At 32.8% G+C, this 23,217-nt stretch overlaps 1 protein-coding gene across 2 annotated transcripts in view; it reads right to left on the reverse strand.

The window, feature by feature from the left end:
* LRP1B (LDL receptor related protein 1B) overlaps positions 1–23,217 on the reverse strand; it is a 1,593,459-nt gene that overhangs the window by 563,709 nt on the left and 1,006,533 nt on the right. For both annotated transcript variants that reach the window (XM_032479383.1, XM_032479382.1), the window contains exons 22-24: positions 21,919–22,119; positions 16,323–16,568; positions 430–627 (exon numbers count right to left, since the gene is read on the reverse strand). In XM_032479383.1, the coding sequence (XP_032335274.1) occupies positions 430–627; positions 16,323–16,568; positions 21,919–22,119 (645 nt within the window). The remainder of the gene's footprint in view (positions 1–429; positions 628–16,322; positions 16,569–21,918; positions 22,120–23,217) is intronic.

A 23,217-nucleotide genomic window follows, 5' to 3' on the forward strand; every position in this document is an offset into this window, starting at 1 on the left:
AAGAGATGACAAATTACGGGAAAAAAATTTAGCTCATATTAGTAGCTTTTGAAATAATTCAGTATTTCTTTGAATTATGCTGAAAGATGAAAACCAAATAAAAAACAAGTTATTTTAACTCACAAAATTATGACTACCAGTATATAGTCAACAGTCATTTTTTTCTTCTAAATTAATTTTTTCATCAAATAAGCATGAACAAGTTCACAATTTGAAAATGGTGTAAACAGCACAGACCTTCACTACTCCCCTCCCCCAACATATCTCCACACATACACTTTACATCCCTGGTTTTCTATACATGAGGGAGAAGATAAAGAACCCAAGGCCAAAGATCAATCAAAATTCCTTCTGATTACAGCGTATTTATCTGGAACTTTCCAGTGAGAAATTAAACCGAACGTTAAATCACAATTGTGATACAAGTACCTCCACTTTCAGAAAGCTTGCCCCGGTATATTCTGTCTTCTACAACATCTGTCCAATAAAGTAAACTTTGATTGAAGTGAAAATCAAGTGCTATTGTGTTTCTCAATCCAGGAACAAGTAGACTATAGTCTCTTTTGTGAAGGTCAATCCTTCTGATCTCATGGCGAATAGAAAAGATGATGAATGCTTCAAAAGGATCTGAAAATACATTTATTCGAATAGGTTTATGAAAATATTTATATGCTTTAGTAAGTGAAATTAAAGTGCGTGAGGTCAAAGTCTATTTATTTAAAAGTATAATTTATTATATAATTCTCTGTCATTAAAGGAGGACTGCCTTTTAATCTAAAATTTAAAAGAAACTTGAAAAACTCAGGTTTCTTTGTATTCATTAAAATAAGGTACCAATGTCTTTTTATTCCTTGAATTTTTACACACCTGAGTCTGATTTAAAAAATCACAAAAACTGATGCAATTCCAATACAAAATGGGAGATTTTCTGTTATGATGTAGTTTTAGCTGGCAATCCAAACCTCAGAAACATCACCAGAGGAACTTGCTAAGAGTTGGCTAAAGAGTTGGTCACCCTCAGCCCATCACACGACTACAGATCCATGAAGGAGAGAAATCCAACAAAAGAGAATTTCTATGAAGAGATTACTGGGCTTACAATTCCTCGTAAGAGGGAAGACGGCTGCTGTCTCTACAACCCAAGAAAATCATGTCTACAACTGTTCCTCCAGCTAGTTTTTAATCCTGGACCAGACGTGAGTGGGGAGAAAGAGGAGAAGCTTTGAAAAAAGATATGAGATTAAAGTTTTATATTTTTGTACCTAGGAAAAATCATGTTTTAATACCCCAAAGTTATTAAAATTAGGTTATCAGTTTGAAAATATATCAAGTCTTACACCAGTTACTTTTGGACATACTAATAGAGGCTAGACATGAATTCTGCTTGATGAACACACAGTTTGAGGGAGGGATCCAGGCTCACAGGGATTTCTCCTGCTTCCCTGTTAGTGCCACCCTTTTGTGCGTTTGTTTAGGGAAATTGGTTTTCTTATCCCAAGCCTATACATTTCCTCCGAATGTGAGCTGTTATAATCATCCCTGTCCACTGAGGTTGGCTCAAGAGGTAGATGTGACATCAAAGTCAGGAAGATGGGTTTGTAAACTTCCAGAGGTTTTCAAACTGAGAGGAAAGCTTCTCATTTAAGGTCACAGATTTCTCAGCCTAGTGTTGTCAGTTCATGTCTGTGTAGTTGTTTAAATCTACTTGTGGTATTGTAGGAGAAGATTTTAAAAAGCCTCAAAAACAGAAGCAGTGGTGAGCTGGGGAGAGACCATGTCCTAAGGACATCTGTTAACAAAATACCATAGTATTAGAGGAAGGGCTCATGAATACATTCAAAGTGCAGAAAGTTTCTGAGAGAGGATGCCTGCAAATGTACAGAATTTAAAAATGTTGGTAGAGCACAATTCTCAAAGGAGGTAGGGACAAACCCCACAACCACTTCTTGAAAGAGCAGGGTGGGAGTAACAGCCTGATCTCAGGGACTTCTCTAAGCCATCGGCCCCATAAAGACCCAAGAGAAGGGTCTGAATGAAGAATCAAACAGTCATGGAGTACGATAAGTGAATAAAACCAGGTTTGAAGGCTACAGACTATATGATTCCATTTCTTTGACATTCTGGAAAAGGCAAAACAATAGAGATAGAAAACAGATCAGTGGATGCCAGTGGCAAGGAATTGGGGGAGCCTGATTACTAAAGAGGGTGGGGAATTTTAGTTATGGTTGTACTGCTCTAGATTTTGTTCGTGGTGGTGTTTATGTGAGTATATGTGTTATCAAAACTTTCAGAACTGCCCACTAAAAAGAGTGAATTTTACCTTTTAAAAACTAGTTTTAAATTTCCCCTTATCAAAAAAGGAAAAAAAAACTGAATAAAAATTACCGAAAATAAAAACAAGCCATTAATGTCATATATGATTGTCTGCTAATGAAAAATTTCTGCTTAAAATAGTAGCAACTAGAATCTAACAACTTAAAAAGGAAAAAAAAAAAATCAGTATGGCCAAGTGGGGCTTAATTTGCAAATATAAAAGTAGCTTAATATTAAGAAATCTACTAATATCACTTATAAAGTTGGTAGATCAAAAGAAAATCAATTATCTTCATAATTACAAAAATAAAATACAATGAAGTTTTAAATCCATTCTGGATAATACTCTTAGAAATTAGAACAAATGGCTGTTTCTTCAAAACTATCTACTGTTTTTACATATATAAATATATGTGTATAACCTAATCATAACCTAAAATTTAGCATCTTGTTTAAAGAGGAATCTCTGAAACCAATCTCTCTAAAGTAAGGCAAAAGATCAGGATTTCCACTATTTTTTCATCTTGTTCTGAAAGTTCTAATTGACATAGACAAGTGAGAACAATAAGTAAAAAGTGGAATGGAGGAGCTAAAATTATCATTATTTATGAGTTAAGAAATTGTATAGTTGGAAAATCTATGAAAACCAAGTGACAAAACTATGACAGAAGAGAAAAAGAATTCAGTAATATGGTTGGAGACAAAATTTTAGACAAAAATCACTAGCTTCTTACAAATAACAGCCACTGACAAGACAAAATGATAAAAAAAAATGTGTATTAGCAACAATGAAAAGCAACAGGAAAAAAGATAAGGAACTTGGGAATAAAACTATAAGAAATAAAGAGTATATGGAGACATTTAATGACTTCAAAAAGGAAAGGTATATAGTGTAATTATATAGAAACAATCAAACAAATGCGCCAAAGATTTTGCTTTTACCTAAATTAATTATAAATTTACTATAATGCAACAAAATTATAAATACTATTCTTTAAGGTAATACAAGATAATTCTGAAGATTATGTTAAAAAACTGGGGATCAACAGGAGAATTCTAGGGGAAATATACAGTAGTGATTAAGTCAGAAGATATTAAAATATACTGTTACTTAAATAAAAATACTTTGGTACCAATCCATAACTGACTATATGGCTGAAAAATACAATAATTTTAGGGCACCAGGAAAAAAAATTAAACTGGAAAATTTCCTGACTTAAGATAAAAAATAATTTCTAGATGGCTTAAAATTTTTGATGTAATAAATGAAACTATGAAAATCTTAAAGAAACATAGAATTATTTTTAGTATGCTAGAATGAGGAAAGTCTTTCTGAATTTGACACAAATCACAGAAGACCTAAAGAAAATAATAGTACTTAATGTACATTAAAGAAATTATAGAAGAAAAATAATGTAAAAATATCAAAAGACAAATGGCAAACTGGGTGAAATATCTACAATAAAGGACTAAATTATTTAATACACATGACCTCCTATAAACTGACAGGGAAAACAACTCAAATGAAAAAAAAAGGTTATTAAAAAGATTCATATCAAGGAAAATACAAACAACTTTGAAATTTGAAAAAGTGTTCAATTGCTCTCTTAAAATGCTAAATGGATTTTTAAATTATGAAAATATTTGATAAGACACTGTCTTGATTAAATTGGAGACAAAAGGCACTCTGATATATTGATAATGGAAGTACTGCCTCCATGGACAGCCACTGGGTAACATCTATCAAAAGTTTAAATATACATCTATACCCCTTGATCAAATCTATAAAGATTGAGTTGTACATATGAAAATTTGCCAATGAGGATGGAAATCCTTTGCAATATTATTTGTAGTAGCAGAAGATTAAACAATAAATGTTCATCAATAGATGGCTGAATAATGTATGATACAGTCATACAGTGTAATATTAGGAAGCCATGTAAACAAATGTGGTTAATACACAAGTGCTGATATGGATTAATTTCCAATATTTCATAAGTTGAAAACAGCAAGATGTAAACTATGCACATACTATGCTACCATTTAAGTTAAAAAATAAAATATTTTTCTAAACCTATATGAAGGTAAATCACAGAATACATATTGAAAGATTAATGAGGAGCACTCCCTCAGAGTGATCTGAGAGGCTGTCATCCCGGCTCGAGTCCTCCCGCCAAATAAAACATAACTTTTAACTTTAAAAAAAAAAAAAAAAAAAAGCAAGATTAATGAGGGAATGCTATTACATCTGACCTGGGAACTGGTGACTGGGTTTATGAATGGGAAAAAACTAATTTTTACTTTATTCTGCATAGGCTTAATTTTTTTTAACATTTGCATACATTTTCCTATTAAAATTAATCATTTTATGAATAAAAATTTAAAGCTGCAATAGAAGGAATTATCATATACAGCTTTGAAAAAAATACTCAAAAATAAAACAAGAATTGTTTGGGCATGACATATGTGTTGAACAAGGTAATTCAGCATGACAAATACAGTAATACAGGGTTTCCCTTCAGGAGAACTCATATTTAAGAGATCATTTACTGCTTTTATTTTCATACTTTGAGAAAGTATGTTCTCTTGAACCAAAAATTACTGACTTGTCTATTACAACTGAGTAGAAAGGAATTTTAAAACAGAAGACCTGGATTCCACATTTACCTCTGCTACAAGTAAAAGGACATCACAAGAACCACATGGTTATGCTCGTCAACATAAATCATTTTGGTGATGCATTTGTTCTAAAATTTTATTTGTGAAGAGTTATAAATTATTTCTTGATTTATTAATACAGAAATATTAATATTAGCTAAAATAGACTTCAAAGCAAACAGCTTTCATAGAAATAAAAAGATACACTATTATAAGATAATATGAACAACAGATGAAATATACCTCTTAAAATGTATGTCTAATAATAAAAGCCAAAGTATATGTAAAGCAAATTTGATATAATTAAATGGAGAAATTAATAAATTCATAATCATACTGTTATTTTTAATCACAATCCAAACTGATAGAAAAATTTGTAACAAATATGATTAGAACAAAACTCAACCCACAAGAAAATATATAGAAATTGGTGCCATGAAAATAAAAAACATACTCTCCCTAAGCACACATGAAACATTTAACAAAATGGTCATGTTCTAGTTCAAAAAGTAACTTTAAAGAGATAGCATAGAATCAATTTAATAATGAACACGTGCTCTGAGCACAATGGAATTAAATTAAAAATCAATAATAAAGACTGATAAGCTTCTTACATGCTTTAAAACTAAAAATAATTACTGAACAATTGCTTGACTTAACAGGACCTCAAATACGGAATTCAGAAATACAGAGAGATGTTATGACATCAAAAGGGTAGATTAAAAAGCATGAGCAATTAGAAATTAATAAGACAGAGAATAGTTCCTAAATGGTGGAGTGAGGACCTCTAAAAATCGTCTCCACCATAAAAACAATGAAAATACTAGAAAAGTGGTAAAAACCATCTTTCTCTAAACTCTAGAAATTAACCAAATTCTAGTAACAACCCAATGAGTACTTATTCAAGAAAAAAGTGATGAATATCAGTAAGAACAGCAAACTTTGTTGCATTTAACATGGACCAATCCCATCTTCCTTTCCCCAGCTTTGCGGCAGCCTTGGAAACAAATAGCCCAGAAATCACCAGAGGGCGAATATGGGTTGAGAGTTTACCCCAAAAGTCAAATTTCCAGCAGAATGTTCAATGGGAAAAGAAGAGTCTTTAAGAAATTTGTGCTGGGGGACTGGATTTCTACACGTAAAGGAATGAAGATGGAACCTAACATCATATACAAAAATTAACTCAAAATGTATTATAATAGACCTAAACGTAAGAGCTAAAACTCTACAACTATAAAAGAATACATAGGAGTATATCTTAAGACCTTAGATTAGTCAATGGTTTCTTAGCTATGACAATAAAGCACAAACAACAATAGAAAAAATTTTAAGAACTCCATGAAAAAATTTATTTTTGTGCATCAAAGGACAACATCAAGAAAGTGAAAAGAAAACCTACAAAATTTAACAAAATATTTCCAAAACACGAATCTGATTAGGGACATGTATCTAGGATATGTAAAGAATTATGACTCAATACTAAAAAGATAAATAACCCAGTTTAAAAATGGGCAAAAGTGTTGAAAAGGCATTCTACCCAGGAAGATACACAGATGACCAATAGGCACGTTAAAAGATGCTCAACATTATTAGCTATTAGGGAGATAAAAATCAAACACAATGAGATATCACTTTATACTCCCTAGGATGACTATAATAAAAAAGACAGACAATGAAAACTGATGGCAAGACTGTGTAGAAATTGAAGCCCTCATACATTGCTGGTGGGATTTTAAAAAGATACAGCCACTTTGGAAAACAATTTGGCAGTTGCACAAAATGCTAAATATTGAGTTACTATATGACCCAGCAATCCCACTTGTAGTTTTCACCCAAGACAAATGAAATACATGTCCACACAAAAACTTGTACATGAACAGTTACCCCAGAATTAGTCATAATAAGCAAAAAATGGAAACAATCTAAATGCCCATCAGCTGATAAATGGATAAACAAAATGTGGTATATCAATACAACAGATACATTATTCATCAATAAAGAGAAATAAAGTACTGATTATGCTAAAACATGGATGAACCTTGAAAACATTATGACAAGTGAAAGAGGTCACTCACAAGAGACCATATATTTTATGACTCCATTTTTATGAAATGTCCAGAATAGACAAAACTGCAGAGACAGAAGATAAATTAGTGGTTGCCAGGACCTGGGGCAGGGGTTGATGGGGACTGATTTTTAACTCCTGTGGGGTTTGCTGAGGGGGTGATTAAAATATTCTAGTATTAGTTAGTGGTAATGGTTGTGTTACTCTTTAAGTATGCTATAAACCACTGAATTGTGTATCACAATCTATCTGTTACAAGAAAAAAGAAATATGATAAGTGGGAAAATTTATAAAAAGTAAAAAACTGTACAGATGCTATTTTTAGTTCACTGTTAACTAAACATATAATGTTGACCTCATTAAGATTAGTCTGTATAACTATACTCAGCTCTGAAAAACTTTCCATCTCTCTAGGGAAAGACTATACAGCATTCTGAAAAGTCAATGTTTTTCTTCTCTGTCTATTTGTAGTAGTTGAATAGAGTAGAGAATTCATTCATTAAAAATTAATAAAATATTTAAACTCAAGACTTCAGAAAATATAAATCAGAATTAACTCAAAGAAATTAGAAATAAATATAACCATAGAAATTGACAGAACAGAGAAAAACAGATTATCAAACAGAACCCAAAATCATGTGTTTGAAAGACTAATAAAATACAGATTGAACCTATGGTAGGACCAATACATATACATGCAGATATACATAAACATATGCATATGTTTATGTATATGGACAAGTGAACAACAGAAGGAATGAGAGTGAAAGTAGGAAAAACTATGAATATATAAAACAAAAAACAAGAGTGAAATATACATTTTAATAACATATTTAAAAATAGATAAAATAGGCTCCTTTATAGACAAATATTTTACCAAAATTGACTTAAAAAGAAAAGAAAAACTGAACAGATCACTGTTAACACTGTAGTAAATTTATGCCCTGTAACCAAATGTTAGGAAAAAAAAAAGGAAAAAGACAAGACTCATGAGTGATTTAGAGAAGTGATTCTCAAAGGTATGTGCATAGACTAGTGCAGCCTATAAACTGTTATTAGTCCATAGGAGATAATTACAGAAATTGAGGGTATTTTCAAAATTTTATGCCAATTAAAATAGCAAGACGATACCCATTTTATTAGGCAACTGTTTAGAGGTCTGAAATTACTGTCATAGCAAACATTTATAGAGTACTTCTTACACAGTAGATTTATTCTTAAATTTTTATAAATTCTAATTTATGCAATCTTCCCAAAGTTCTCTGAAATGGGTGATATTATCATCCTCATTGTTACACAGGCTAAATGAGAGAAGTTATGTAACTAATGTGCCAGAGTTACACAGCTAGTAAGTGGAGGAGCGTAGATTTGATCCATTATTCTGTCTAGTGTCAACAATGTTTGGACAATCAGGGACTCTCATAAGGTACTGATGGTCGTGTATATTTGTACAACCATTTTGGAGATATATTTGGCAATCAAAAGGGTGAATATATGCAACTGAAGATGCACATACACTTGAATGTGTGTCTGTGCACACTTCCACAAGTAGACATCACAGGAGCATTCACTACCACATAGTTTGATGTAGCAAGACACTAGAAACAACTTCAATGATTGTAAATTGAGAGTTTTGACAAAAACTTTATAACCTTTTTACACCCTAGAATGCTATATAGCAATTAAGAGGAATAAACATAGCTACATAAAATATTATAGATAAATCTCAATACTTGTGAGTAAAAAAATCCAACTATATCCAGGTGGGTACATAATGTTTATGACTCTGTACATTTAAAAACATAAGCATTATATTATATGTTGTTAAAGAACACAAACTATGGTAGAATAGAAGCATCAATTTTGCAAAATAGTTACCTCTTGCGATGGAGGAATGAATTTACAGAGGGCTTCAAAGTTACCTAATGTTTCATTACTTTAAAAATAATTTGTACCTTGAATATCAAATTTTCAATATTTTAGAAATATTGGATGTGAATACATTATTCTCCATTGGCTTCCAATATGTTTGAAAAATTTTATTGATAAAATGAACAGTGATTAAAAACATTCCTTGTTTTCTCTGAACAATGGCCACTACACTATTTTGTTACAACTGCTCAAAGGTTTTTCAAGTTATTGTATTTACTAGAGTCATGTAACATTGAGAATATAGTTGTTTACTAAGTATTTACTTGATTATGCTTGACTATAATACATCAGTTTACCAAAATTAAAAAAATGTAAGTACTCAAATTCTTTCATATTTGAACTGTGAATCTTAATAACTTCTCCATGTGTCTCTACTTTCAAGATTTCTTTTGGTTTATTTCAGAATAACCAAAGCTCTTTTCTCCAGGAGGAAACAATAAAAGCTGGAATGAATATCCAATATGTCATTTCATATACTAGTGGGAAATTATAAAGACTGGCTTTTAAAATTCCAGGTCTCACAATGGTGTTTTCTTAAAATGAAACAAACAAAACTTTGTATAAAACATTTAAAGATAAAACACAATGAAGAATTTTCTGGTGTTTCAGTTTTGATGCAGATATATTAACTTCTTTTGAGGCAAACTGAATATCAACAAAAATGTGAAGTAGTCATCCTTTTTACAGTCTTCCAACAATTTTTCTAGTATATTAGCTCCTGTCTCATAAATGACTGAATTTAACAGCTCAGACCAGCACATAACACTCTTAGTATAGAAATGGCTTGAAATTTTTCTACTTAAGCATATTATGAGATGACATATATACCAAAAAGGTTATAATTTATATTTTTTACAGTAATGAACTTCATGTTTATAAATGTAGCACACCGCAAGTAGCTTTTATAAACATTCAAAAGACTGTAGTCTTCTGTCTATAATTCTCTTTTCTTTGATTTTCTTTTAGTCCCACTACAGGTTTGCATAATGACTTTTATAGGAGACAATATGAAAGCAGTAGATGACTTGTCTGAGAAGAAGAACCCCTCTATGGTCCTCTCAGGGCAAACTGCGAGCATAACTCTACAACGAGCAGCCTATGCAAATAGCTCCTGATTTTTTATCGTACATATAATATCATCAAACAAAAAGTAATATTATAGTTACAATGTTTTCTCTCCTGCTATTTCAGAATTTTTACTGCCTTTTCTGTTCTCATATTTAAGAATTTATTTGGATTTCTCTGTCCTCATCTTCATGTACATTTCTTTTACACAGTAGAAACTTATGAAATGGTAAATGGTCTATCATTTCTCTGGCTCAATATATATTATTACTTCCTTTCCTCCATTCCTTCAGCCATAGCTATGTTGGGTATGAATGGTAGTCAAATTTGACTAAAACGTGATATACATGAAGTCAGAGGACATAGAACCTATAGGATGAAGGGTAGAGTAGGCTTTTAATATTACTCAAACGTATGGATTTATAAGATTGTGTCACTTACTATCCATCAACTTTCCTTGAGACCCAATTTTTTGTTTATCTCTTAATTGCATACCTGAAAATTTCTAAGTATTTATTCCCAATAGCTCTGTTTATAGTTCAGGTATTTTTTTTTAACTCACCTATTCTTTCAAGAAATAAGTGGTAAGAATCTGCATTTGGCATGTGTGTGTGTGTGAGAGGGAGCAAGAGTGAGAGAGGGAGAGAGAGAGAAAGTGAAGAATGAGAGAGATCAGTGTGATAAGGGATTGAGCAAAAATGTCTGCATTTCTAGGACACAGGCCAGGGCCTTTTGCTAGATTGCATTTAACAAATATTTGTGATTACTTAAGTAAATGAATGACTAATTATAAGAATCAATGAACAAATAGCCCAGAAGACACTGAATATGGAGGAGATAAAAAAAGATTACTGGAGGAAGAAAAGTAAGAAAAGAAATGAAGCAAAGAAAGGTGTGAGTGAAGGAGAAAGAGGAATTGTTTAACAAAAGTCAATGTGACTGAATTAATAGACGGATGACTGAATGGAGAAGATACTCGAAATGTTTAAAGCTTGGAACATTGTACACCAGACATTGACACAACATCGTAAACTGACTATAACTCAATAAAAATAATAAAGTTTGGAACATGTGGTTAATCTCTACAAATTAATAAGGGAAGGCAACAGTCTTAACAGGAATGCAAAAGGCTAATGAGCATATAGAGAGATACTCAAACTCATAAATAAGAAGAAAAATACAAACTAAAGCAATGAAAAGCACTTTGCCCTTATCTATTGTGTAGGAGGGAACTGATAATTTTTAGAACTGGCAGGGATGTGGAGACTGCAGAAATGTACTTTTGGTGCAGATGTAGACTGTTCAACCACTCTGAAGCGCCACTGGTTCTACTTACTCGTAGCAAGTATAAGCACATCCCACAAGTCAGTCATTTTAGCCCCCCAACTTTTTTCATGCAGATTTGTGGTATAGGTAAATGTCTGTCTATGGCAGCAGTATTTGTGTAAAGATTGAGGGCAACTTAAGTGTACCTCTACGGGAGATAAATAAAAACAAGTGAGTACATGTCATGTGATACTACACAGTGGTTAGAAGCAATCTATCAGTGGTACACAAAGCACAGACTGTAAAAACAGAGTCAAAACTTATTAGTGTTTCAAGTAGTAAAGGAAACTTTTACATTCAACAAGTATTTGGTACAAAATTTTTATGTTTCAAAAGAAGTATAAAATAATAATAATAATCATCATCATCCTTCTCTCAGCTTTTAAAAAAAGTTTAGGTGTGAGAGAGAAGCTCATAAAACATTGACTCTTCAAAGGCATCATGGGGATCTGAGGGCACACAGCACATAAAGATATCCCACGCCTTTGTAACAGCTTGCAAAAGCTCTTGTTTTGGAGTCAGGAGGAATGTAGTTCACAACTTGTCCTCTAACATCTCCTTGCCACAAGGTTCTGGGCAAAGGAAGCAGTCTTCTGGGTCTCATTTTCCATAGGGATAAAATCAGAATATTGATAATGTCATATTGATTCTTTATGAATTATAAATAAGTAACCTATCACATTGCAGATGCTTGATAAATGGTAGCTGCCAATAATATTATAATTAACTTTAAGAAATGATTCATAGAGGAGGGCGTTCTGAATAGAGTACTGGATTCAAATCTCCTGAGAGAACGTGGAAAATATTATCACACTGAAAGTTCACAGGTGATAAAAAGCAGACTACAAGAAGGAGAGGGTCAAATGAAGTGATACATGGTATTTACATATTCTTGGCTATTATGCATTCTCTACCATTACTGATGACAAAACCAGTAATAACATGAGCGGAGTGGAAACCCACAGTGGAGGATAAGACACATCAGATTGGAGAGATTCAATGAGCAAAAATGAAGAAAGCCCTGGAGGGCAGGCTGAAGGATTTGAGGTTCTTTCCATAAATAATAAAGAGCTACTTTAAAATCATGTATGGAGACTGATACGTAAAAGTCTCACTTTATTAAGATAAAGGAATGGATGGCCAGGTTATAAATCCCCCACAGCTTCATTCCTGTGATCTCTTCACTTTTATCTCCCATTGTTCCCCAAGGTAGCCCATCTGCTTATCATCACTGTATCCTATGAGCCCTTTCCGTTAATTCTCATCTTCCAGATCTGCATTTCCTTCTCCCTTTTCAATAAAAACACTATATTCCTTCAAGTTTTTGAGATTTTTACTCCTTACAAACTGTAGAAAAAAGAGGATGACAAAAAATAAGCCAGAGAGGAGACTGCCACCGTCATTACAACATGTGTAGCTCATGGCCTATGCTGTGGTACAGGTGCTTTTTCTTGTAGAATTGAAGTTTGGGTGCAGTCAAAAAAATTTTTAATAAATAAAAAAATAAAGTAGATGAAGCTCCCAAAAATCAACTATAATCCAATAAAGATATAAACTAAATATGAAGTAAAGTAAATGTTTATAAAGTAAAGCTCCAAAAAAATTTTTAGAAAAAGTTTGGGTGATGAACACAGTGTACTCATAGATGATCATTATGTGTATGTATTTTCTTGTCTATATCCATGAACTCTTTATTAAAGATAAATTATTAAAATAAATATAATTAAAAAATCTGAAAAGATGAGTGATTAAGAACAAAGAAACACATTGGTGGGTATATCAAACCTAATTCAGACTAAGAAAATAAAAGACGGACGCTACAATGTACTTTCCAATGTTGCTAGAAATACACTGCAAATTTGTCAAGCAAGCCACCTACCAAACAGCAAAGAAATCAGAGATGGAAAAGAAACGCAGTCAGCAGAAGTATTCTAGGTGCTCATAAGTAAAAAGAAAATACTTAGGACAAAGGTGATTAATAAATTATGTATTAAAGAGGGAAGATGTAAGGAATTAATAAAGCAAAAGTATCCAAGTACTCAAGAGAAGTGAGATTTGCAGGCATATTAAAAAAAAAAAAGATCATAAAAATAGCATTATGAACATCATTATCATTGACTAATAAAATGTTAAGAGAGAACTTAGAGAAAATAGAGTGACTTCAGCAATTCAGTCAAAGACAGATTGTAAAGAATTTAGGAAGGAACAAGAAGGGAGAAAAAAGAAAATATAAGTACAGAGGAAAACTCAAGAGAAAAAAATGAGCAAGTCATGCTTCTAATCTGAGGCATAAACAGCGCTGTTATTCTTTATTTTTTAAATGTCAAGAAGAGTAAGTACAGATACTGCATTCAAGAGAGAGAACACATTTTAAAAAGAAGGACTCAGCTTAAGAATGATGCAAAAAGGATCAGAGGAAGAGCAAGAAAAAGAAATTTCACTTTTAAAGTCTAATAGTTAATAGTCCAATACTTTTACTGAACTATGAATCTGCTATAGGTTTTTCCAAAGAAATGATATGGAGAAAACACAGAATAAGTCCTTTTTATATATAAAAATTTATTTAAATCAAAAATAATTTTCAATACCTAACAAAATCTATATTACCTGAGACAACATAAATGCTGACAATGGTATTTGGTAGACTGTATGTTGGGGAAGGCACACATTATCAGCAGGTTGAAGTCTCCATGTTAGAAAAACTCTGTATTGATTTTAAAAGGTAAAATATACTTTTGCTTCTCTCTTAAATTGTAAAAAGAACCAGGTGTAGCAATCTTAACAGTGAGAAATGATGTGGTACTGTTAGTTCCTTTCTAAGCTGAGAGTTAGACAGGTCAATTCCATTAGGGGAATTATCTATGTACCTGGTAACTTACACTCAAATGTTGAATTACTCTAATATTCAACATGAGCTGTTATTGATTTCATAGAGTATCAAAACACTGTAAGTCCATCATCTTGTCATCTGTATCTAAAAAACAGATATGAAGCCAATTCTCTTGAAAAACATGATTATAAATAGATCTAAGGTTAAAGTTTAAGCTATCATTTCCCTACTTTAAATATGTGTATAAATGAAATGGCTATTTTTATACAACAAACTGCTGTTTTTTTTAACCTCTTTTGCCAAATACTTTGTGCAAAAATTTTAGAGGCCAAAGAGTCAAATAAATGTTTGCTAAACTTATGCCTCTAGGACTCAAATTTTAACAGGTAGGATAAAACAACCACAAAGCAACATTTGAAATAATAAAATAATTTAATATTCTCTGAAAAATATCATGTTTTTAATTATATATTATTTTACTGGATATTATGTGAAACACAAGAGAAGAATTTATAACTTGATTTCTGAATTCAAGATGCTTATTATTTCATTGGAGAGATAAGAAGTAAAGGAAAAAGGTAAGTATAAAAAAATGTGATCACGTATTTTCTTGGACAAATTCTAGATGCAGAAAGGAGAAATAAGTGGACAGCAAGAATGTTTGGAAGATTCCATTAAAGAAGAAAGATTTGAGCTAACAGGTTTTAAAGAATAACAAGAATTTTTAGAGACAAAGAGGGAAAGTACAATCTAAGTAGAAGAGACAAAATTTAAAAAGTTTATGACACATGGGTTGTTAGGAGTCTGATGAAAGCTGTGTACTCTTAATTAGAAAGTTTCTAAAAAGTACAAAAAAAGTAAGAGAAAAGTAAAAAAAAATTTACACAAAGGAATCAAATATACTGAAATGCAATTATTGAAATTCAATAAAAACCACTTTTTGATGTAGTAATGTATGTACTTTTTTTTTCTTCACTAATGCATTCAGTAACAAGACTGAACAGTGGGGCTAGTGACTCCCATTACTAAAGTAGTCGTAGTTTTCAAAGCTTTAATGTAAGTGCTATTTTGAGAAATTGGCAAAACTTTGACAAGATATGAATATGTTTATCACTTCTACCTGAGACACAGTCATAGTTGCTGCTAATAACTGGTCTACGGCAAATATTCACAATCGAAAGACATGTTAACTTTCAGTGAGAGGTTAAAGAAAATAAAGGTATAAAATTATCCTTGACAAAGTTCCTGGACGCTTTCAGTTCTATCCATGGACATCCAAGTGTCCCAGGACTCTGGCTAAGAACCCGGAGAAGACAATGGGAAGCCATCAATCATTAAGCACCTAGCGGGTGTGGGGCACAGTAACAAGTGCTGCTTGTTATTCTTGTAACATGTTGTCGTAATGGGCATTAATATTTAAAAGATGAGAAAACTGAGGCTCAAGAAGTTTTAGGTCACCTGCCTGGGGTTTCATACATAAGGAATGCCAGCTACGGGAGTTGAGTTCAAATGTCAAATTCCATAGCCTTTGTTTGCTTTTCCTACTGCGGAATATGACCTAGAGAGTCAGCAGAATGTTTTAAATGGACAATTAGCAGATAAACAGCCAAGAGCAAGGAGTTGTTTTCAAGAGTAATAGAAATACAACGGGAAGTGTGGGACCGGGCCAGACTAAATGGAGGGTTCTGAAAAGCATTTGAAGAAAAATAAAGTAAATGCTTTGGAGCATACAAAAATAAGCCCCTAGGGAGAATGATGATGAAAACCTTTTTTTAAGGAAAAAATAATCTGATGGATTGCTATGATAAGGATTACTGTAATATTTTCTGTCCAGAAGATTTTTGAGTAGGTCTCGTCTGACACATTAAGCTAAACAGCTTTTCTTAAATTAGCTAATGCATGAGGTCCTGGGTTCAATCTCCAGTACCTCTATTAAAATAAATAAATAAACCAAATTACCCCCCCCCACAAGAAAGAACAACAAAAAACAATAAAATTAGCTGAATCCATTATTAATTTTCTGAGGTCTTTTTGGATTTTTTTCCTCAATATTCATTCTTAAACATAGCAGGATACAGACACACCACATGCCACCTGCTATTCTTAAATGTAGCAAAACACACGTTTACTTACCAACACTTGTGCAACTTTCACCGTCCACATCCAACTTCCACCCTTCATAACACGAGCACTTGACTGTGTGCTTGTGCTGCTCACACACCTGACTGCACTTCAGATGCCTGCTACAGTAATCTATAATTTCACACGTCTTGTTGTCTCTGTTGAGTTGAAGACCTTCAGGGCAGGAGCAGACAATTCCTCTTCCAGGAACAACAGAACAGTGGTTGCTACAGCCTCCATTGTTCAGTGAACATTCATCTATAAAAGGAGAGGAACAGATTATAGCGCATTACCAACTGTTTTACTCAATTATATACTTATCATTGAACTCAATTCTCTAAGGCTGGGATTAGAGAAAGGATATAATAAAGGGAGAAAGCTCTCTAGACTTTTTTTCCCTCAGCAGCTGGGGTAGAAATGATGAAAAAATTCATCCAAAGACCAAATATAATTTTATATGACAGGAATTGGGAATGGAAGATTTTCATTTCTGTAAACCTTTGGAGTACACCTGGTTTTACTCCAAAGAAGTAAAATGAGTTTAATGTTTCTATTATTACTGGAAAGATTACCCTGAGCCTTTTAGCAGTTATGCAAAATCAGTTGAGGTCTTCAAAAAGGAATGCATATATATTGATTATCTGAAAATCTGACTTATCTCAGTATTTATAAATATATAGGCATATGCAGATATACATAAATACATCTATATACCTTTTTATGCATCTTTGGTCTTATTTATAATGATAACCCAGAATGGGTAATTTTTTTTTTCTTTACTGGCTACAGACATTTATTTTTAAGTTAGGTAAACTGTACACTGTACCTTATATATTGGCTACTATGATTAATTCAATGAGGCCATGGACACATAATAAACGGTATACAAAAATGTTAACCTGGTCTTTTGGCCGAAATAATGAGCAACTAATATTTACTGTACGAATAATATGATTATTTTATAAGTAAAGAGAACTTTTCTTTCATGACACTTATAATTACAAATTAGATATATTTATTTATCATTCTATTTCATCACAGAATTTTAAGTTCCATGAGGGTACACACAATATCTGTTCTGTTTACCAGTGTATAGCCAACAGCTAGTACAGTGTCTAGCATAGAGTAAGCAGGTAAAAATATTTGTTGAATAAATAAATTTTAAAAAATTGTCCAAAAAGCACACAACTGCCCCCAAACTGAGCTAGTACTGTTCCAACTGGGAAAATTTCAAGGTGTCATACTTATGCCCTTGAGAAAACAGCAGAAAATAGAGAAAATTGTTTTCACAACCACAACATTACCTTTTAATATGTACTATTATGTACATAGTAATAAGGCCAAAAGCAGCTTTGTCTTTCTTTGCTTTAAAGATACATTTGAGTAGTTTTCAAAGTCTGTTTAATTAGGTGTGTTCTGAGACATGGTGAACAGGAATGTTGTTCAACGACTGGCAAATTGCAACGGTATCTGCTTATATACCTGAAATATTTCCTGTCCTCTATGGAAATTCATCCAGTTCAAAAATTGTGCTAAAATGTAAGGCTTTAAAAAATATTCTCTACACTTTTTAAACTTCTATGTGGGTCAACTATTCTTTACATTATTTGTAACCATAAAAGAAGTTACAAGAATAAGAAAAGAAAAAGAAAAATGATTACATTAAATGTTTTCTCTAAGAATTCAATTCAAGCTTGGTATGATTTTAGGAAAAAAAATTCATTTCTTAGTTCCTCCAAATATGTTTGTCTACCAGTAATCATAATCATTTCAAAACAGCAGCATTTCAAAGTATTTGCCCCATTTTAGTTCAACTGACATTCTTTTTCAAAAGAATTACTGTAAAGAAATGTCATCATACACAGCAGGTGAAAAACCTTTCAGCTTATTTCAAGTCAGACTATTCTCTTGTTCTCTCAGTATTCAGTTGTCTCTTTTTGACACTACCTGTGGAATTAAGTCATAGATTTTTGGACAGACAAAATTCACATTGAAATCTATAATTTAATATCTACATTTAATGCCAATATTAGTATGGTTAGTCCCTTGCCAATTCTTCCTTAAGAATTTTCTAAAACTCTAAAACTATCATTGAATCCGGCAGCTTCTTTTTCAATTTTCTGTTACCTGACAAAGACTCTCATTGACCAAACTCAAGTCAAGCTCCTCGGAGTCCTCCTTTGAACTAGTCCTCAATATTAGCTTACAAAAAATGCAGACAATCAGCACAATTTCATTGCCTACTCCCCTCCCCAACACCCCACTCCCAACCTACTAAGAGACTTGAACAAACACTAGCACAGTTTCTAACAGTTCATTGAGGCATTGACAGAATGACCTAGAATGGCTGAGGTCATTTAAGGAGCACCCCTCACCCTGCCCTAAAGTGCCTGCCAGAGAAGTTCCTTGATGCTGCCAGGAGAATTTACTGTTTCTTCCAGCAAAAACCTGGTGATAGGCAGACAGGCCACTAACCCCATCTTAGGCCAGTCACTGTAGAGAGCTTGCAATGTAAATCCTTTCTCTGTACCTTTTCGATGTAAATCTTCTACCACCCAGAACTGTGTTTCCAAGGACCTGAGAGCCACCTTTTTGAAATGCAAACATTCCAGGACATAATTCTCTTATTATTAGTCCCTGCCCTGTGAGCATCTTACTCTAACTTACACCACTCCCTCCAGTCTTAAAGATATAAGAACTTTGTTTCTTCTTTGGGAGCATCTATTAACAAACCTGATGGCCTAGTCAAATGGACCAAACCCCCTTAAGATCCCTTAGTGCCTTTCCCATAGCACATTCCAGCCTTTAAAAAGTTTCTCAACTTTTGTTTTGGTGAAGTTGATTTCAATGCATGTTAGACACTCTTTCCTACTGCAATAGTTATTACTGAATAAAATTTTATGTTTATCCCTTTAGTGTCCAGCTTTGTTTACCTTTGACACACCCTTATAATGAAAATCAACAGTTAATTCTACTCTTGAATAATAAAAGTCTCTTCTTATTTGTTTCTTAAGTGCATATCTCTTTCCTCTCAAAGTCGTTTAAAAATCCCCCTGAAAAAATTATCTCTTCACTAGGATTAGATTTACCTTCCTGAGCTTTCCTTTTTTTTTTTTTTAATTTTATAGATCAGATTTATTTGGAGAAAACAAAGAACCCCACTACCTAAAATGGAATTTTTACATCTCAAGACATCCCACAAGTATTCAATCTACAGATTACAAACCATTATCATAAATTTTACATGTATGGAGGAGCAGGATATGAATCAATCCTTGTTTTTGTTTCAAGAGGGGGCAGGGTAGGAGAATGGGAAAAAAACCAAACAGCTCTTCTGGATGTAACTTTTTGGAAGAAGTAAGGGGGCAAACCCTACATTTTCATCATCTATACCAAGTGGTTTAAAACACACGTTCAACTTGGGGTATCTCTTTAAAAGCCACTTTCTAGCTACTCACCAATCGACATCAATTATTTAAAGTTAATTTACTGGGTGTATCTTTCATGTTCACTGGGTAAATGATTCATTATGCCCATTGCTGCAGGACTCAAGCCAGCACACCTGCCTCGCTGAACAGGACCTAATCTAGGACTGCTGGGGAAAGGACTTGAAAACAAGAAACCAAAGTGTCATTTCTCTACAAGAACCAATGCTGCCTATAAAAGATAACACCTACCTAATTGACAGTACAAGGGTACACATGAAAGCACATTTTTAGGGGAAAAGAAGAAACATGGAAGGCAATTCAATCCCTTGACCAGTGCTTTTGTTTTTCATTGTTCTAATTCTCCCTCAGCTTCACATCACAAAGGACAGAGCGTGTGAGTTCAATATGCCACAGTTAATCAGGCTAGAAATGTCTTTTTATCTTCTCTGGTACTTCCACATCCAGATTGACTGTAACCTTTTTCACTCTCTGTAATCATTTAAAACCTTTGAGCAGGCCTCCTTAGCCAATGCAGTACAATAGCTTGATAAGCAAGAAGCAATTTTCAGTCTTGAAGCTGACAAAGGAATGAATTCAGAAGAAACCCCTTTCTTCTTATTTTCCCAATTCAGAGAGTAGAGGATAGGAAAATAAGGCTGTGTTTTCATATGATTTCTCCTCATTTTTCTTAATGACTGTATTTTCTCTTCTTTGCCTTTTATTCACTTCATTTAACCCAAAAGGTGAAGACAAGGTGGAAAAACATCAATTTATTTCAATACCTGTAGGGCCTCAGGTATTATTACATGATTTCCTGATAGGTATCATTATCCCCATTTTTGCTGTGAGGAAACTGACAATTCCAGAAATTAAGCCCCCTGCCTACATGACTTAATTGAAGTAATTAAAGCATAGAATTTAAACTTGGCAAAATCTCATTTTTTCCTATAATTATACACTTCCAATTTTAAGACTGTCAATAGTTTCCTTCTTTTAGAATTGCTCTTACAGACTTCATGAGCAGCTCTCAGACACTGTGATATAAGAGATGTTTCTCTCCAGCAAACTACTCCATCAGGGAGAACAAGCTAAGAGAAAAAGAACTGAACACAGTCATCTTTTATCTGTAATTTTGGGGGTTTAATTTTAGGGTTTTTGTTTGCTTTTTTTTTTTGAAATGTTAGCATCACTGAATGATGACTGTTGCATTTACTGTTTCAGGGTTGTTTTACAGACTGACAGACTCTTCAAAGAAAGGATTATTATTATATAAATTTTAAAAAGAGTAACAGTCTTTTTATTCACTCAGTAATGCCATTAATGCTCAATTCAGATCAAAATGTGATAACTTTAGGCTTAAATGTAGTTGTTTTCCCCGTTTCCAATCAGGCAGGTTTATCATTTCCAAAAGTCATTTTCTCACAGCCTCAAGTCATCTCATTTTTGTTCTTATCATTCTGTAAACTTTTCCTCATTACTCTATTGATGTCACCTTCAGTATTATCTTGAAAATAAAATTTTAAGATCTCCTTGCTAAATCTCTGATCTCCCCACAGAGAAGGAAATGTAATTGCTTTGTTTGTGCTGGTTGGCACAGGGAGATGGCTAGTCAAAAGTGATTTCAAAGCTCAAAAGCTATCAGACTGAAATCATCATTTTAACTAGATGAAGCACACTAAAGAAACCTACTGGATGAAGGCTAAAAACTTCGGAGAAACTTATATAAGATTGAGTAATACTCTGTTGGTTTCATTATCCAGTCTCTTTCCTCTTTTAAAAAAGTCTTCTATTGTAATGATCAGAAAGCCTAACAAAATCCAACTGGTAAACTTTATCCCATGGTTAGCAATAACAGGGATCTCCCACTTGACCAACAATAATCAGTTCAATTGTAGGAACAGCATTGACCAATCAGAGATCTCAACGATAAACACAGCTGTACAACTGTTAAGTTAGTTGGGTACAGGCTAGCCTCTTCTGCCTCATTTTTAGAAATTTATGATCGTATTTAATTGTTTTATAGATGTATAGGGCCTGAAAAATGTAAGTAGGGCTCAGTCCTAAAAGTTGTATTTAAAGGGAATGAATGGAAGGAACAAATGCTACTATAAGAAGTATCAGCAAGTAGACTAAAAGGGTCTAGTCTCCAGAGAGAAGCAATGCGGTGAAACGTGCAATACCACAGAGATCGCCTTCATCAGACCCATCCGGACAATCCCTTCTCCCATTGCAGAGTCTTTCTGGCTGCAGGCAGACCGAAGTGTCGTTGGCACAAGGGTACTTGGGTGGTCCACACACGAAACTGTCACAGTCATCTTCGTCTGACTGATCCTCGCAGTCGATATCTCCATCACATACCCAGGCTTTGTTGATACATCTCCCTTAAGAAAATAGAAACAACATGCATTCGATTTTTTTAATTAAGTCACTAAAGTAATGAGTGGTCATTATCGCATTCAGTTAGAGGCAGAATTGCTTGCCATTAGCAAGAAATCCATTTGCTGATATTTTGACAGTTTATTTTCGTGACAGCATTTGAATAGTTCTTGCCCTGGTTGTTAAAGTGTGTTAGTGTTAAAGCCTTGATATCTTCTTTAGTTTCAAGTGATTGCCTTACCTTATTAAAAAAAAAAAATCTGTCACTAATTGTGAGTTTAATTACAATACTTCTAAAAGAAAACTTTATAAAGATATATTTGTATAGTAGTGTAAGATGCTCTCAGAACCCTACATTTAGGTAAAGGCTATCAGTATCTTTTGAAGCCCCAAATTTAAGTAAATTGACAAATACTCTATTAATGAATGTGATTATAAATGGAGAAACATTATTTTGCCTCAACATCATAAATAAAACTAATAAGGCTATTATTTTACATTGTCTAGAAATATTATGTAATGCAATAAGACAGTAGAAAGAAATAAGGTATAAAATTAGAAAAGAATATTGCTACATGCAGTTAATGCAATCATAATTATAAATCAATAAAAGCTAAATAAGGACTATAAGAAACTAAAAATTAAAAATATGTAGCTAGTTTCAAAAATTACACAAAAATCAATAGATTTCATATATACAAAGATAATACAGTGGAAGAAAAGGTCAAATAAAATCTACAATAAACACAGTATTTTGGTTTAAACTACAAAAAAAACTGTATGTAATTTATATAAAAAAATTTTAAAAGTTTACAAAGAAACCCCAAAAGAAGCCTTGAATAAACATATAGTTTGGTTTTGGAAAGGAAGATTTATTAATATAAAAATATTGTTTTCCCCAAATTAATACCATACCAATAAAATAGTAACAATATTATTGTAATGCTACAAATTTACCCTAAACTTAAGAAAATAAATCTGCAAATATCATTAGCAGTCTTCTTAAAAACAAATAGAGAAAGATTGATGAGTAGGAACTATATATACACCAAATATTTAGAAGTATTTTAAAGTAACAGTAGCTAAAATTTTCCATAACAGGA

This window comes from Camelus ferus, chromosome 5, assembly GCF_009834535.1.
Source record: "Camelus ferus isolate YT-003-E chromosome 5, BCGSAC_Cfer_1.0, whole genome shotgun sequence".
NCBI classification, from domain to species: Eukaryota; Metazoa; Chordata; class Mammalia; order Artiodactyla; family Camelidae; genus Camelus; species Camelus ferus.